Consider the following 14,581-nt stretch of genomic DNA (forward strand, 5'->3'; position numbering starts at 1 on the left):
GGAAAAAAAGATTATAATAAAAAATAGACTGCAGGCATAGAATGAACAGTTGCCGTGACCTTGCCTTTTGTATGCCATTACACAATTCAATGGCAGTCCACTCAAACCTTGCTCTCGATCAATATCCTATTAAAGCAGCACAAAAAGTCTCTATAAACTTAGTGGTTAGCTATGTTTATAAATGGAACTCAGCATAATTAGATGGTCAATAGCAGGCTGTACTTGTAATTTTAAAATGAACATCACACATTTCATATCTGTTGTATTCGGCAAAACCTCTTTGAACCTAATAACACAGTAGACGGGAGACAAAGGCCTTGCTAAAACCTCAGCTACCTTTTCTTTCCTGCCTCAAAACATAGTACGTTTCCCTCTGCTTATTAAGTCATAATCTATGAAGAAAATTATTAGTCAAATGCAGGGTTTCTTATTTAACCTTAAACACAGTGTCAATTTGCTGCAGTGTTACACATATAATGATCCTTGTTTCATCCATGTCTTGTAAAAACAGTTTAATAAAAGTGGAAAAACAGAAATAAGACACACATTAATAACTACAAGACAGTGCCATATTCCAAGGAAGACAAATGCCAACTTGGCTGGTTTTATTTAGTGGCTTTCCTGTACTCCAGTACATTTCCAAAATAAATACTCCGATCGAATTAAGTCAGAGGGGTTTGGTTAATTTTTCTTGTGTTTTTCTTAACATTTTTGGTTAAGAAAAACACAGGGATTTTAACCTCTTTGAATTAATAAATGGGTGGCAATGGGGATAGCCTGTCATTGGTGCCAGAGCATTCCCCAGAGCTGGCCTTCATCCGGAGCAGAGCCATGGCTCCGTGCCCCCTGCTTGCAGCCCTGATACACCACAGGTTGATCAGCCTGGGAGGAGAACTGGTCCAGTGTTTCAGGCAAACTGTCTTCTGCCTCTTCCAAGTGATTGAAATGTATCTCGTGTGCATTGGGTTCCTGCGAAGTAGACCACCCTGTCAGCTGAAATTGGACCCGCAACCACATCGGTTCACTTAAAAGCTCCACGCACATCAATCAAGCTAAGGTTTAAATGAAAGGCCAGTTCTTTACCCAGGAAAACACCTTACTCTTCCGTCATGTCAGAGGCATGGCTCCATGTCAAATGACATCTTGCTGTAGGCATGGAGCATATTGTTTTGACCCAGAGCTGAAATTTCCAACCTGCCCCTCCTGTTTCAGATGCAGCCTTCAGCCATTTATGGGTGTTTTTCTGAAGAACTTTTTTTATGAGGGTTAAATTATTTTTGGTGTGATCAGTAAATCTCAGGCTCTCATTTATGTATACTTCAGTATAGTAAAGGTATTACAGAACAGAGCAAATTTCAGCTATGCCAGTGCTCTGGATAGTGCCAAAACATGTTATTGGTACATCGGGCTAAGAGGTTCACGTGTTTGATAATCATATGTTGAAAGGTAAAGCTCAGTTTAGGCAGGGTTTTGCCCAATTTCAATACCTTTGATCCCTCCACCTACTCTCTGGCAGTAGAGTGTTGATGTGGACTCCTGCAAATACACATGAGCGTGACCTTGTCTTCTCATTATTGTTCTGGTTAATGTAAAACGGGTAGGCTGTAAAGTCATCATGAGTGCCCGGAGAAAGAATGTGTAAACCAGATTAAATGCATATACCTTTATGGCATGTTGTCTTGCAGAACAGAAAAGTAAATCTAAGAGCCAAAAACAAAACAGCAGGCTTCCTTCAGCCAAAGTCTAAGGCAAGAGTTAGTAGGTGTGGCTCAGGGTGAAACAGCAATAGAAAGCATAGATCACTTTAAGCAAAATTCAGACCGGAAAAGGAAAAGACCTCCTGCTAGCTAGAGAAAAGGGAGTTAACTCTTCCCTGGTTGGAGGTTGCACAATGGCAATTTCTGCAGTCAATTTACAGGAAAGCATAGCTTCAAGAGCAAATTAATGGAGAAAAAAAAGCTGATATGAAAGATAACCAGCTTACATGCCTGAGAAATAATTCGAAAACTCTTTCCCCTTGTGGAAAGTTTACATCTGTGGCACTGCTGAGGTTAGTGACCTTGAGTTAGTTGTAACAGGGCAGTCGTTCACTTGCTTGAGCCGTGGGCCTTGTAAATACTCACATTAGCAAAGACATTTTAAACATAATGTACACTTGAGCATTTCAAAAAATGTTGTGTTCTTTGACCTGTCCTTTGTTATGTGGCTCTCCTCTTATATCCTTCATCTTGCTCTTCAAGTATTACAAGGTATCCTAACGCACGGCAAACAAACCCTGTTATTCAAAATGTGTGGACTCCCGAGATTACTTGCTGTTTCCCCTTCTGCTCTGTGGATAGTGTCTGTGCTACCAGCTCTTCCTCAATCCCACCCCACCCTTCTTCAGACTACATGCATTATGTTGAGATCTGCAATCACGCTTCACAAGTTTTCACATAGGGCCAACTTCAAGATTTGGCCAGCGTTGCCCAGGGTCCTGGGGGGAGATTAATGGGGTGGGGCAATTTATCAGCACAGGTTTTTCCTCCATATCTGTCTAAAATAAAACTATTTAATAAATCTTACAATGGCTGGGAAATTCATTGCCCCTTAGAACGAAATGGCGCTTTAATTTAGTGCCTACCTTTTTATGTTCCTGTTTGGAAAATATTAAGATTAACCTGTAAATTAGGCCTGGGTAGGTCTGAGACGTAGGAGGATTGATCAGCAAAGGGTTTACAAAGCAAAAATCTGTTTGGCAAAGAAGTTGCTGAAAACTGTGGAGTAGATGCTGCAGAGTACCTTTATGATTGATTTCCATTCAAGTCAGACTGACTGCAGTATGGTCATTTTTCTAACCCATAACTGCTCACACTGCAGCAGTCTGCTATCTGCAGGGTGTCTGAATTATAGCAGTCCATGTCCATGTTACCTTTTACACAAATTACTTACACTGGTTTCTTTTTCCATGCAAATTCATCAGTTTTACAGCCTCTTGTAGCTCCTGTCAGGAAACTAGCAGAAAGCACAAATTGATAAAATGAGTTAATTTTACCATACTTAATTTTTTTCCTTTTTTTAAAAAGCCCATCCTCTCATATGCTCAGTGCACAGGAAGCATATTATAGTTAAAGGAAGATAACAAGGGATTTGAGTGTTCTTGCCATGAATTATTTCCCAGGTTAATTTCTTTTAATGATCCTGCCAGATTTTCTCAAGTTTTAATAGAAGCATTTACCTCCCAGCGTATGCATTTAAAAGTCCATTGCTGTCCATACTGTTCCTTTTCTGTTTCAAGGGCAGACATTTGTAAAAGAGCCTTGTTTCTAGACTGGCAAACAACAGCAAAGTGTCTTTTGGGCATGGTGGGCTAGCCAGAGGGCTAAACAATTCTGTCGATCCTGAGATGGGCAGTTCCCCAAGATTTGAGCTGAAATGCTGGCCTAATTGATACCAGTTGCCGAACTTCCATCAGGCCTGGATTTCACTCTGGATGAGTGGTACAAGTTAAGGCACCATTTGCTCTTCATTGCCTCACTCCTGCCATGGCAAGTGAAAAGGGAGCCAGATTCATTGACTGCAGACAGTTTTTCTCTCGGTACCCTGTCTGGGAACCTCCCGTGAAGTCAGAAAGAGACTATCCCTTGTCTCTGCGAAACAGGTTCTCAGATAAAACGTTCCACATTCACCTGACACATACTGCAGAACGGGCTGCGTTGCAGAGGGCTGTCAGACGGGCAAGGCAAAGCATGCTTCATAATATAGACTCCAAAGCAGTATTCTCCTCCAAATGGCAGTGCCATCTTATACCATACAGTGGGTTTCATTGACAAAGACCTCGCCTTGTGTATTTTATATTAGGTAGCTGCATGCCCTTGTTTTATTCCACATGCTCAGCATGGCTCTGTGCCTGTAAAATTTTAGAAAAGGAATTTATAATACCTTGCACATAGCCAGTGCTGTGGGGTATGTCACACGGAAGCTAGGTGAAATCATAGCAGGATGGCCCTCATAAAAAAAACTTTCAGGACTGGAGGAATAAAAGGGCAGAAGGCAATTTTTGGATAATGGTGTTGTGAGGCCAGTTGTCTCTGCAAAAAGCTGATGAGAGCCCCAAAACTCTCAGCCCCTTGCACCCCTTGGAGACGCCACAGTGGTCCTGAGAAAAAAGTGTCTACTGCCGTCTACACAAGCTTGCAGACAAGGCCAGGCATACTGTCGGCCTGTCTCTTATTCAGAAGTGTATTCAATAAGCCAATTCCAGGCCTAAAAATAAAAAATAAAGACATTTCAAGAGATTTCACTCAGATTACAATACGGCCAGACTTTCTTAAAGGAATCCACAAAAGATGTTGCTACAAATAGCTAGAATTACTAGCACAAAAAGCAATGACCTTAGGAGAAAGTAAAAAAGAATCTTAATCATACAGAAGTATTTCCCCAATAAACATTATACCTTCTTGATTAAAGTACCAGATCCCTCACTTTCCACCTCCCTTCCCTCCCCAAAACTGAATGCATTAATTTATTAAGAAGAGAGTTGACACTGAAATGCAGTGAAAGCATTACTCACCTGACTTACTGACTGTAATCTGCTTTTGTCTCCTTAGCGCCAATAGCTGCAGGAACAGGCCCTAATTTCTCCCTCTCAGATTTGGAAAGTTCTTCATACTACAGCATGAGCCCAGGAGCGATGAGGAGGTCTTTACCTAGCACATCCTCTACCAGGTAATTCAACTGCTTGTGAAACCTGGATAACAGTCATTGCTCATCTGGAAAAGTTGTAGTTACCTTATTGGGCATGTTGCGCTGGGGGTAGGGAGCGTGTAACCTTTTCAGAATCGCAAAGCTGAGTGTTCATCCTAGCGTCAATGAAAGCTATTTATTTATATTCCAGCCTTGGAAAAAAGCTTTATAGAGGTCCCCGTTAATCTCTCATTTACACCGTTTATAAACACAAGTAATTCTACTGAAGCCAATAATGTTGCACTGGTCCAAGAGGAGAATCAAGGGCAGAATGGGACATGTTGCTTCATCTTGATGATAAGGTCCTTGAGTATTTTTGCACGGAGCTCTTCCAAGTAGGGACAGTAGCTTGCATTATATACAAGCAAAAATTAGACACCAGACTTCATATATTCTTTATAAATTTAAAAATGTTAAGAGTGAAAATGATATAGAGCTGAGGGCTTGGCCTTTAATATATTCACATTTTGATACGGTGTTAAGACAACCAAGCAACTGAATTTTTGATGCTGGCTGCTATCCAGTGCAAGCCTGTGGCTTAGTTGCTAACTAACAGACAAGGGTATATGTATTTTTTTTATCCTGTCCTTTTACTTTAACCATCCATGAGATTGGATTTATAAACAAGCCCGGTCATTACACCCGTCTTGAACACTGTTAAGAAAGCAGATTGATTTTTTCCCCCCCAGTCAAAATGGATGTTTTTTCAGACATGGCACACAATTGTAACTTCATACTGGAGTTCTTTAGGTTTTGATCTCAGTCTGCAGTTCTACCAGCATTGCAAAAAACAAGCACACAATAAAAATGCCCTGTAGTTTGAGTGCAGCTGTCATTTTTATTTTCTAAAAAAGCTTTAAGACAGTCTCTTAGCAATAACTTTTTAGCTTACAATGTGCAGTGATTGAAAGAACATTCTGTATTACTTGTGCTCCAGCAACACTGTGCAGCTCAGCAAATAAGGGTCTCATTACATGTGGCAGTAATCAGTTTAAAAGTTAGGGCTGTTTCTTTTTTCACATTTGTACTGCATACTGTACGTGCAGTGCTCATCATTGGACTCGCTTAGAGGGAGAGTTTTGTTGCAAGTCCAGGAGTGAAGAAGTCAGGTTACTTAAAAGCTCAGTTGTTCGCCTTCTATTTTTTTGCAAATAACTAGCACTGATAAGGAGCCTATTATAAACAGCATGAGTCGTTAATAACTTGCTAATATGTTTGTTTTCCTCTCATTAGGCCGCTCCCAATCAGAAAAAAAAATTATTCCTTAAATACACAGACTCAGCAGAATTATCAGGCAATGATTGTATTGTATGCACAGAATTTACCCTGCTGACATATAACAGGGGTTTTTTAAATAAGGAATGACAGAACCTGCATTCCACACATACCCAAACTATTCTCCTTGTAGCTCATAGAAAACTTCAAAACCTTTCAGTTCTTACCTAAGCACATCTTTGGCTGAAGCCAAAGTCTGTCTTGCCTGAGCAAAGGCTTCAGGGTTTAGATGCGTGGGTATTGTGCCAGCAGAATGTTTTATGTTCATGTAATAGGTCCCCGATACACAGAGCGATCTATTCTTGCTTCATGCTATAGCACACTTGGTTCTTGAATGCTTTACAGCTGATGGTAGAATACACATTATGGCAGAGCTGTCCAACTGGTGGCCTGTGCATTGTGTGTGGCTCACGAGGGGTTAACATGTGGGCTGTGGGCTCCTACGCAGCCACCACCCCTCTCACTGCTCTTGCAGCAGCCGTAGCTGGGTTGTCTGGGCTCCCCCGGGTTCTGGCTCCTGCGTGGTAGGGGAGGCGCCAGGCTGTGCAACATTTTGCAAAGAAGGGAGCTAGGTTGTCCAGGCTGCACCTCCAGGTGGGCTGTCTGCACAACATGCACAGCTAGCAGGGAAATTGGGGTGCATGACCAGAGAGGGGGGCTGCACATGGCAGGGGAAAACTGGGCCGTGTGCCTGGCGGGGGGGGTTGGGCTGCACAGGTGGTGAGGGGCAATAGGGTTGTACGCACGACGAGGGAAGGGACTCAGAGGCTAGGGCCCCTATGGTGTGCAGGCCCCTGGGTCTGTGGCCTGTACTGCATGCAGCCCCCAGCTGCCTCGAACTTGGAGAGCCCTGTCTTATAGGACAGAAAACTGAGAAAAGAAAATTGCCTGACCTGGCTTTGGAAAATGTTGTTAGGACAAATTCATGACAACATCGCTACTTGCTCTGTATATCTCATAATCAACTTAGCCACAGTTAAGGACGTTGGCTGCGCAAGTTGCTCCTCACACCATCACCCTAACACAGTCTTAGGGTGGTGTCACACATTCAATTTAAACTTGCTAAGCGCCGTTAAAAGGCAAGCTAACAACTGTTTAAGCAGTTAAGCCTCCATGGCATTACATGGTTGTTCTCTTTCAGACCAGGGTTATCTCTGACCTAACAGGTACTAACTTTAATAAGTCATTACATTCCAGTGATGTGCAACTGTTGCAAGTGAATGGACACCACACTCTGGGTCTCTTGACCTACAGACCATAAAGCAAGAGTCCTCCATTCTCCCAGGCTTTGTCTGAGTGTCATGCACTGTATATGCTAGGAGAGGTACTGTATATGGCAAGTGACGTATGGGAAATAAGTTGCCTGTTGTGGACTCTCCATCCCTGGAAATTCTCAATAGCAAGTTAGACAAACTTTTGGCTGGGATGGTTTCATCAGGAATGATCGTGCCTTGAGCAGGGGCCTGGGCTGGATGGCCTTGCTAGTGAGGTCCCTTCTAGGCCCACTTTCTTATGATACTATGTGCACTTTTAAATGCTTGGTAGCAGCAAAAGACTGGCGTGCCCCATTCATTGAGTAATTTAATTATAAACTTTTTATATCTTGACTATGTCCTAGGAAAATTTGAATCTCTTTGACCAATAAATGAATCTTATCGCTCACAGGGTTTTGCTTATTATTATAGGGTTATTGTCATTACATTTCTTCAGAAAAAAATGTATTGCAAGAGGTGAGCAACAAGATAAGGAGACAGAAATAGGTGTTTAAAATGAGGTTCTACTTCTCACCATCACCAGCTAATTTGATAGCTAGTGAGACAGTGAATTAATGAAAACAAATTGAGTTTGGTAGGAATCTTTTTCTTTACATCAGTGGGCCTTAGGCCTTCTATCTGTAAAAATCTAAGTTCAAAATAATTTGGGTTCCCATTAGAAATGAGTTTGGTGCTCTCAGCTTAGTCTCTATATGCATCAGAAAATCACAGTAACATTTGACACAGTTCAGAAGGCTTGGTAATTTTGGTATAAAGAAAGTTGAAATATGAAAAAAGTTGATCAGAATTGCGGTTATTGGGCCAGGTGTAGGGGGATAGCTGCAGAGACCTGGTATCATCCTCTACTCAATGCTGAAATGGTCCAGTATCACAAAATCTAGCCCTGTTGTTTTTTTCACCTGCTACAAAGGAAGATACCAGTATTTCCTTCCAAAATATGCAGTGTTATATGTTTTGTTACTTCAGCTCCACAAAGCGCCTCAAATCTGTGGAGGATGAGATGGACAGTCCTGGTGAGGAGCCATTTTATACAAGCCAAGGGCGCTCTCCAGGAAGCGGCAGTCAGTCGAGTGGATGGCATGAAGTGGAGCCAGGTAAGCTGCAGTTTTTAAGTCATAAATGTTCCTTCCAGTTTTTTCAGTTTCATAAGAGAACAAATATTGTATCAAAGGACAATTAAAACAAACTATGATTTGTTCTGGGACAGGCAGTCTAATGAGAATACTGTTGTGGTTTGATTGCTCTTGCACCAGCAAACGTCTTTACAGTGCATTGCATTTGTGTTTTGGCCAAGTATCTGGAGTAGTTGAATAATGAAGCAAAAGATATGCTCTTCTTCTCAGGGAAAACTTTCAGATCCAAGCATGGAGTATCAGTGATAGCAACCTGGCAGAAAATAGGACCTGACCAGGCAGTGGACCATATTTTATCCTATTGTGAAATATGGCTGTTTATTTAATTTAAAAACCAAAAAAAAACCCAAAGTCTCCATGAGATACAAGGATTTTTGAAGGTTATATAACATTTGAGTTTACTCTGCAATGACTTTCTAAGGGATTTGATAAGGAGTGTCATTAAAGCAATGAAGTTGGAAGGAAGACTGTGCTGAAAAACTGTGTTGAACTTAAGAACGTTTAGCAGGCAGCCGTGCCTTCCCCGAGTTAATTAGTCTGTTTCTTGTTGGTCTTCCATCGAATTGTATATATACTTTAATGTCTCTTGATCAGCTATCTTGGTGCTAACTGAATAGTTAATAGTAGGAAAATTACTTTCCTGATATGTTGGCCCTTAAATGAGTAAAATGAGTGCTACGGATCTGTGTTCTAGGTAGGGTTTCTGTTATGCATCATGAATTTGCATTATTTACCAAGCACCGAAAACCTGTTTTGTCTTCCACCACTCAGTATTTTACCAAATCATCCATAAATGTCTTAATGGTCCTTCTTGCTATATACTTTTATTGATATATTTCCATTTATTTCAATTTAAGATGATAAAGGTGCCTTTCCTAGGCTTACAGCCCCCTAATTAATCATATAATATACAGAATTAGCTTAAACCTCAGCAGCATTTAAATCAGTTCCACAGGAACTTGGCCAGTCAGCTCGCCACCTATTCCTTCCATCATGTATGAAACATGCCCTCAGCCTTCTCCAGAGAGCCTGTCGAGCAGATGTCTTTCACAGCATGCCCCCAAAATCACCAAATCTGGGGTATTTTCGCTTAAGGAGGAGCATATTCCGGAGCTTCAGAACTCGCAGAAAATACCCTGCCAGGTGACATCTCTTGTTTAATGAGGGTGCCGCATCATTAGTGTTTCTGCTGATTGCAGTTACGACAGTATGGCATGGAGAGAAAGTGTCAGTCCTTCAGAAACTACCCTGAACAGAGTGGAGCTGATGTACTGGCAGTGCTGATCCTGGAGCACCGGTGTTATGTACTCCCAAGGAGAGTTCCCACACAGTGAAGCAAGCTGCTGCTTTCTGCACCACCTTCACTCTCAATGTTTTTAAGGCATAGCCTCCAATAGAGCCTACTGCAGTTGTTCAATCTGAAGGTGACAAAGCATGAACAGCAGACTCACACCTGGCAGAAAAAAACCCAGACACTAATGGTGGACATAATTGGTTTGCTGTTGTAATACCTGCTTGAGCCTAGAGGCCTACAGTCATTCCCAAGTTGTGATTATTTTTAACTCCTGACAGATGTACCCCTTCAGATACATATCCAAGGGGTGGGTAGTATATCTGCCAACTCTGCACGCTATCATCAGCTCAGTCTTATGTGGGCTGCGTTCAGCCAGCTCAATTCTGATTTCTGCCCAATCTTGACTAGACAGTGGCGAAGGAACTAAACTGCATTCTTCAGATCAGACGAGATGAGACATATTGTCCATGCCTTGCAAGCCCTCGTGACTTCTAGCCAACCTTTCCCATGGTGAAAAGGAGGGTGGCAGAATGGCACTGAGCACTCTTTATAAAAGGGGGCAGTAGCCCACTGCTCACAGCTCTTTTTCCAAGAGAAAAGCACATTGCTGTTGAAGAGCATCTGTGCTTGATATCATGACTCCCCACTCTTCAGTATCACATAGGCAACAAATATCAAAGGTAGCTGGTAGATCTCCTACCAGCTTGGATACCCAATCAGCATCCACTGCTAGGAGGAAATCAGAGGCCAAACTGAACAGTGCAGTACCTGGATTATAGCCAGATCTATACCCTGATGGATTCGATCCAAGGAGAGTTGTTGTACCACAACCCTCCATGCACTCTTACCTGAACAGGGGAGGTCTGCTGCTGGTCAGTAACAAGCCAGATTGTCAACATGCATTGAAGGCCACACTGTTGATTCTCCTAATTAGGTAGCCTGCCTGGACTATCTCCACAATTGAGAGACTCGGTATTTCCGTAATGGCCTTCATTCAAGACTGTCAGCAAACTGGAATCTCCTACTGAACTAAGGCATTCTTAATTTACCGTGTAGCCAAAAGACACCGACTCTCACAGTTTGTGCAGAAAAGAAGAAAGTTGTTCTTTGACTTCTACCGAGCCAGGAGTTTTAAAAATATCTTTACACTGCAACTAGTTAAATTTCGATCAACCCCAAACTGATGCCATAGAAGTTGTCCATCTTGCTTCATTTGTCTCTGATCATCCATAAATCAGTGACTTGTAGGGCAAAGCTGACAAAGAGGACACTTTGAGGGCCATGGTAGTAGACACGAGTCCTCAGTTGTCCTACCAACCTATGAAGGAAGAGGTCTACCCTTCAGAGCTCTAGCTAGCAGAGACTAACAGCTTATCTCCTGCTTTGATGCAGCACAAGTTACTGTACCTTATTCCCTAAATCCAACATAGGAAATGAACATTTGGTTCTTATCTCCACCAGCACAGAATGCTTTATGAGTCTGTCACAGGGCAAATATTTTGGTCATCTGAACAATGAAATGATGCACTGCTTCTTATTACTTCATCTGCTGCTAGGATGTTCCTCCTGTCAGAATAGCAAGGAGACCTTACCTGAGGGCTTGGAAATTTACTCCCAGCCAGTTCAGAAATATCCTTCCTACTCCCCATATTGTCCCAATAAGGTTCATACCAGCTATTTAATTCCAAGTGTAAAGCCAAGCAAAAACCCTACGTTTTTAAGGTGTAATAATTTCTTTGGGCTTAAATATTTAATTAAATAAGGATTAATTTAATTAATTACATTGAACAAGGGCCCCCCTTTTGGTGCCTTCCAACTTGTTTTTTCTGTCTTTACACCAATATGTGCCTTTGAGGGCACTTGGGGTGCATACAAAATGATTGGAAAGTCCCCTTCCTGCAGAAGAGTCACTCCATGACTGCTACTACAGACTACACAGGGATTACCCCTGCTCCTGAAGGCTTTGGATGACTGGATTTGTGCTATATGAAGATGACCAGCCACACCAGTTGTCTGTTCATTGTGGTGGCTCTCAACTCTTGATTGAATGTGGAGCTCCTAGCATTGGCTCTGACCAGCCCCCACCCCAGGCAATCACCCCCCAACCATTGGCAGGCTTTCCACCGAATTCTAGACATTGCAGGCCCAGGACTTGGCCATGTGATTATTACCTCTGGGGGACTTTTCACAAACAAGTGTACTTGTTTAGGGCTTTATTTACACATCAGACGTGACATCCAAAGCAAAAACCATCATTAATTCCATGTTCCTCATAGTGTACTCACTGAGTTTCACATCCATTTATCTGTACGCAAATGCTCCTGGGGAGTTCTCAGGCCTGAAAAGGCAGGAGTCTGCCAGAAAAGATGAATTTCCTTTCACAACAGGAAGGCTTGGAAAGTAAAACAAAGTAGACATGTAGTAAATTACTTCTGCTTTTCAAATACCTTTTGCGGGATCCTCCTTTCCATTACTTTATCTCAGCACTTTCAGTACATAACTCTTGTTAACTGAAAAGAGGGGCAAGAGAGGATAAACATGATGTTAGGTAAAGAAAATCGGGCAGGTTTAGCCTGGTTTTGGACTTGGTAAAAATGCTGGCTTTGTGCACGCTTGTTCTATGTGTATTTCTGAACTGGTTTAAAGCTGTAATTATGAGTAAAAGCTTGCGTCTTCAGATTTCGGTTCCATCATGATCAAACGTACCTAACTACCACTCGGTTCCCTATTGCCTGTGAGATGGAGCTCCTCAGTGCACACCCCCAGTGCACTTGTACAAAGGGTTTCTAATAGCATTGTTGAAGAAAAGTTTAGTTAAGATAGTTTGCACATTATCAGTCTACCTATTGTCCTTTCTTTATTTCATCTGTTGATGGGAAGCTCCTCCTGGTACCAAGGCTGAGAACTGCCTGGTCCTCCAGCTTTCAGTATTCCTTACTGGGCGTGTCTACGTGTGCAGTGAATGCGCATAAATAAACTCTGGAGCTTATTGCTTTGGAGTTAATTGCTCCTGAGTGCATCATTTGAATGCGCGCCTGGGAGCAATAAACTCCATAACAATAAGCTCTGGAGTTTATTCATGCGCACCACTTTGAGCCAGGTTGGAACAGCCCTGACTAGCAGGGAGTCCGGGGAGTCAGCCTGCCAGCCCGGGGCTGCTCCCCCGGCTCAGTGTGATGCAGAGGGTCTGGCTGGGGCACCGGGGTGCTTCACTGTGGGGCTAGCTGGCACCCTCATGCCCCAGCCACCTGGGACAGTATCTACATGTGTCCTGCTTCAGAGTGTTTTACTCTGCAACAGGATATTACTTATATTTACAAGTACCATTTTGCTGTGGAGTAAATTAGTTTACTCCAGCCTAATAGGGGCGCATGTGTAGATGTGATACATTTACTGTGCAGCTAATTAATCAACTGCCCAGTGAATGTCTCATGTAGATGTGCCCACTATGGCTTGGGATGGGCATATTCCAGAAAAGAGGATCTGAAGGTGAGAGAGGCATGATTTACACTCTTTTTGTCTAGGGTAAGCAGAAGGAAAGTTGGGACATCCAGGACACTGGCCTCGCCCCCCCAGGTCAGCAGCACTGCAGGCAGTGGCAGGTCAGCAGGCAGGGGTGCAGGCACAGTCCACTGGGGAGGCAGAGCTGCCTGGCACACCATGCCATGCTGCTTTGCCTCCCTGTGGGACTGCGTCGAATGCCCCTGAGTTTTCAGGACTTCTCTTTAAATTTTGACCAACCAGCCTATGAATCTGGGACTCTTTCAGCCAAACTGGGAAGTATAGGCACCCTGTTTCTGTCAGACTGGTCCAAGTGATCTGCTTCTGAGTTCTCTTGAAACTCAGAGATGCCTTGAAGTTCGCAGGAGTATCTGCCTTGGGTATAAAGACCAAAATGTCAAAGTCTGTGCTCACACTACTCACCTCTGAAGTACATGTGTTACTATCTTCAGCTCAGTGCTGTTCCCGCCTGCACCCCTGATTTACAACGCCTTCTTTTTCAGTATTGAAGAAGAAAGTAGTTCCAGACAACCTCCATGTGCCTGAGCAGTTGAAATCTCTGCTTATCTCTATAGGGCTGAATATTCTCAGCATGCTGCTGCCTGCTTCAGTGGTACAGAGTGTGATTCCAGCACTGATCACGATGCATAATTCATACATGATTCTACCTAGCACTGCATTGTTAGGGGCCCTGCAGTTGGATGTAGTTTGGTCAGTCTCCCTATCACATACTCACTGGATGGTTCTTCTGTATGATGACTGAAGGCCTCCCCATTTGATCCTTCTGAGTCAGAAACAGTCAGGGGCTTTGTACATGCCCAGGTGAGATGTCCACAAGAGCTTGCTCCCAAGATCTATTCATAACTAACGCTGATTTTGGAAACACCTGTGAAATCAGCTCTCGAGAGCTCCCGTGTATTCTTGGCCATTCTCCATGCCTCTGTGCCCAGTTGTCTGGCATTGTCTATTAACGAAACTGTACTAAATCCAGCAAAACGTATCTGGCAAATCCCAGCATCAGTGATGGGGAGCACTTCCAGACCATAATCAGGCAAATTTTCTGTGCCCCCCGCCCAAGGAAATTCAACTGCAGACAATATTAGACCTGAGAGCAGTTTGCTGTGCTTATGTGGCATGATTACCAATGACGTGAGTATTCACCATTCAGATGATCACCAGGTATAAATTGGCCTCAATTGGCCTTCACATCAAGATACTGTTTCACTGGAACTGGTGCAGTCAACAGTGAGTATCTCCCAGAGCTCTACACTCCCAGCTACAATGGCCCGTCTGAGTATACTGCTCCCATCAGACCATAAGGGGACAATCAGGATTTGAATATCAGACAAACTTTCCTAGAGCATGGTCCATTGATAGAT

At 43.0% G+C, this 14,581-nt stretch overlaps 1 protein-coding gene across 7 annotated transcripts in view; it reads left to right on the top strand.

The window, feature by feature from the left end:
• The window catches only part of NFIA (nuclear factor I A), a 308,443-nt gene that overhangs the window by 215,613 nt on the left and 78,249 nt on the right, over positions 1–14,581 (top strand). For all 7 annotated transcript variants that reach the window (XM_090049569.1, XM_090049573.1, XM_090049571.1 and 4 more), the window contains exons 5-6: positions 4,590–4,707; positions 8,241–8,368. In XM_090049569.1, the coding sequence (XP_089905695.1) occupies positions 4,590–4,707; positions 8,241–8,368 (246 nt within the window). The remainder of the gene's footprint in view (positions 1–4,589; positions 4,708–8,240; positions 8,369–14,581) is intronic.

Source organism: Crocodylus siamensis, chromosome 5 (genome assembly GCF_052110815.1).
Source record: "Crocodylus siamensis isolate JL-2025a chromosome 5, ASM5211081v1, whole genome shotgun sequence".
Taxonomy (NCBI): Eukaryota; Metazoa; Chordata; order Crocodylia; family Crocodylidae; genus Crocodylus; species Crocodylus siamensis.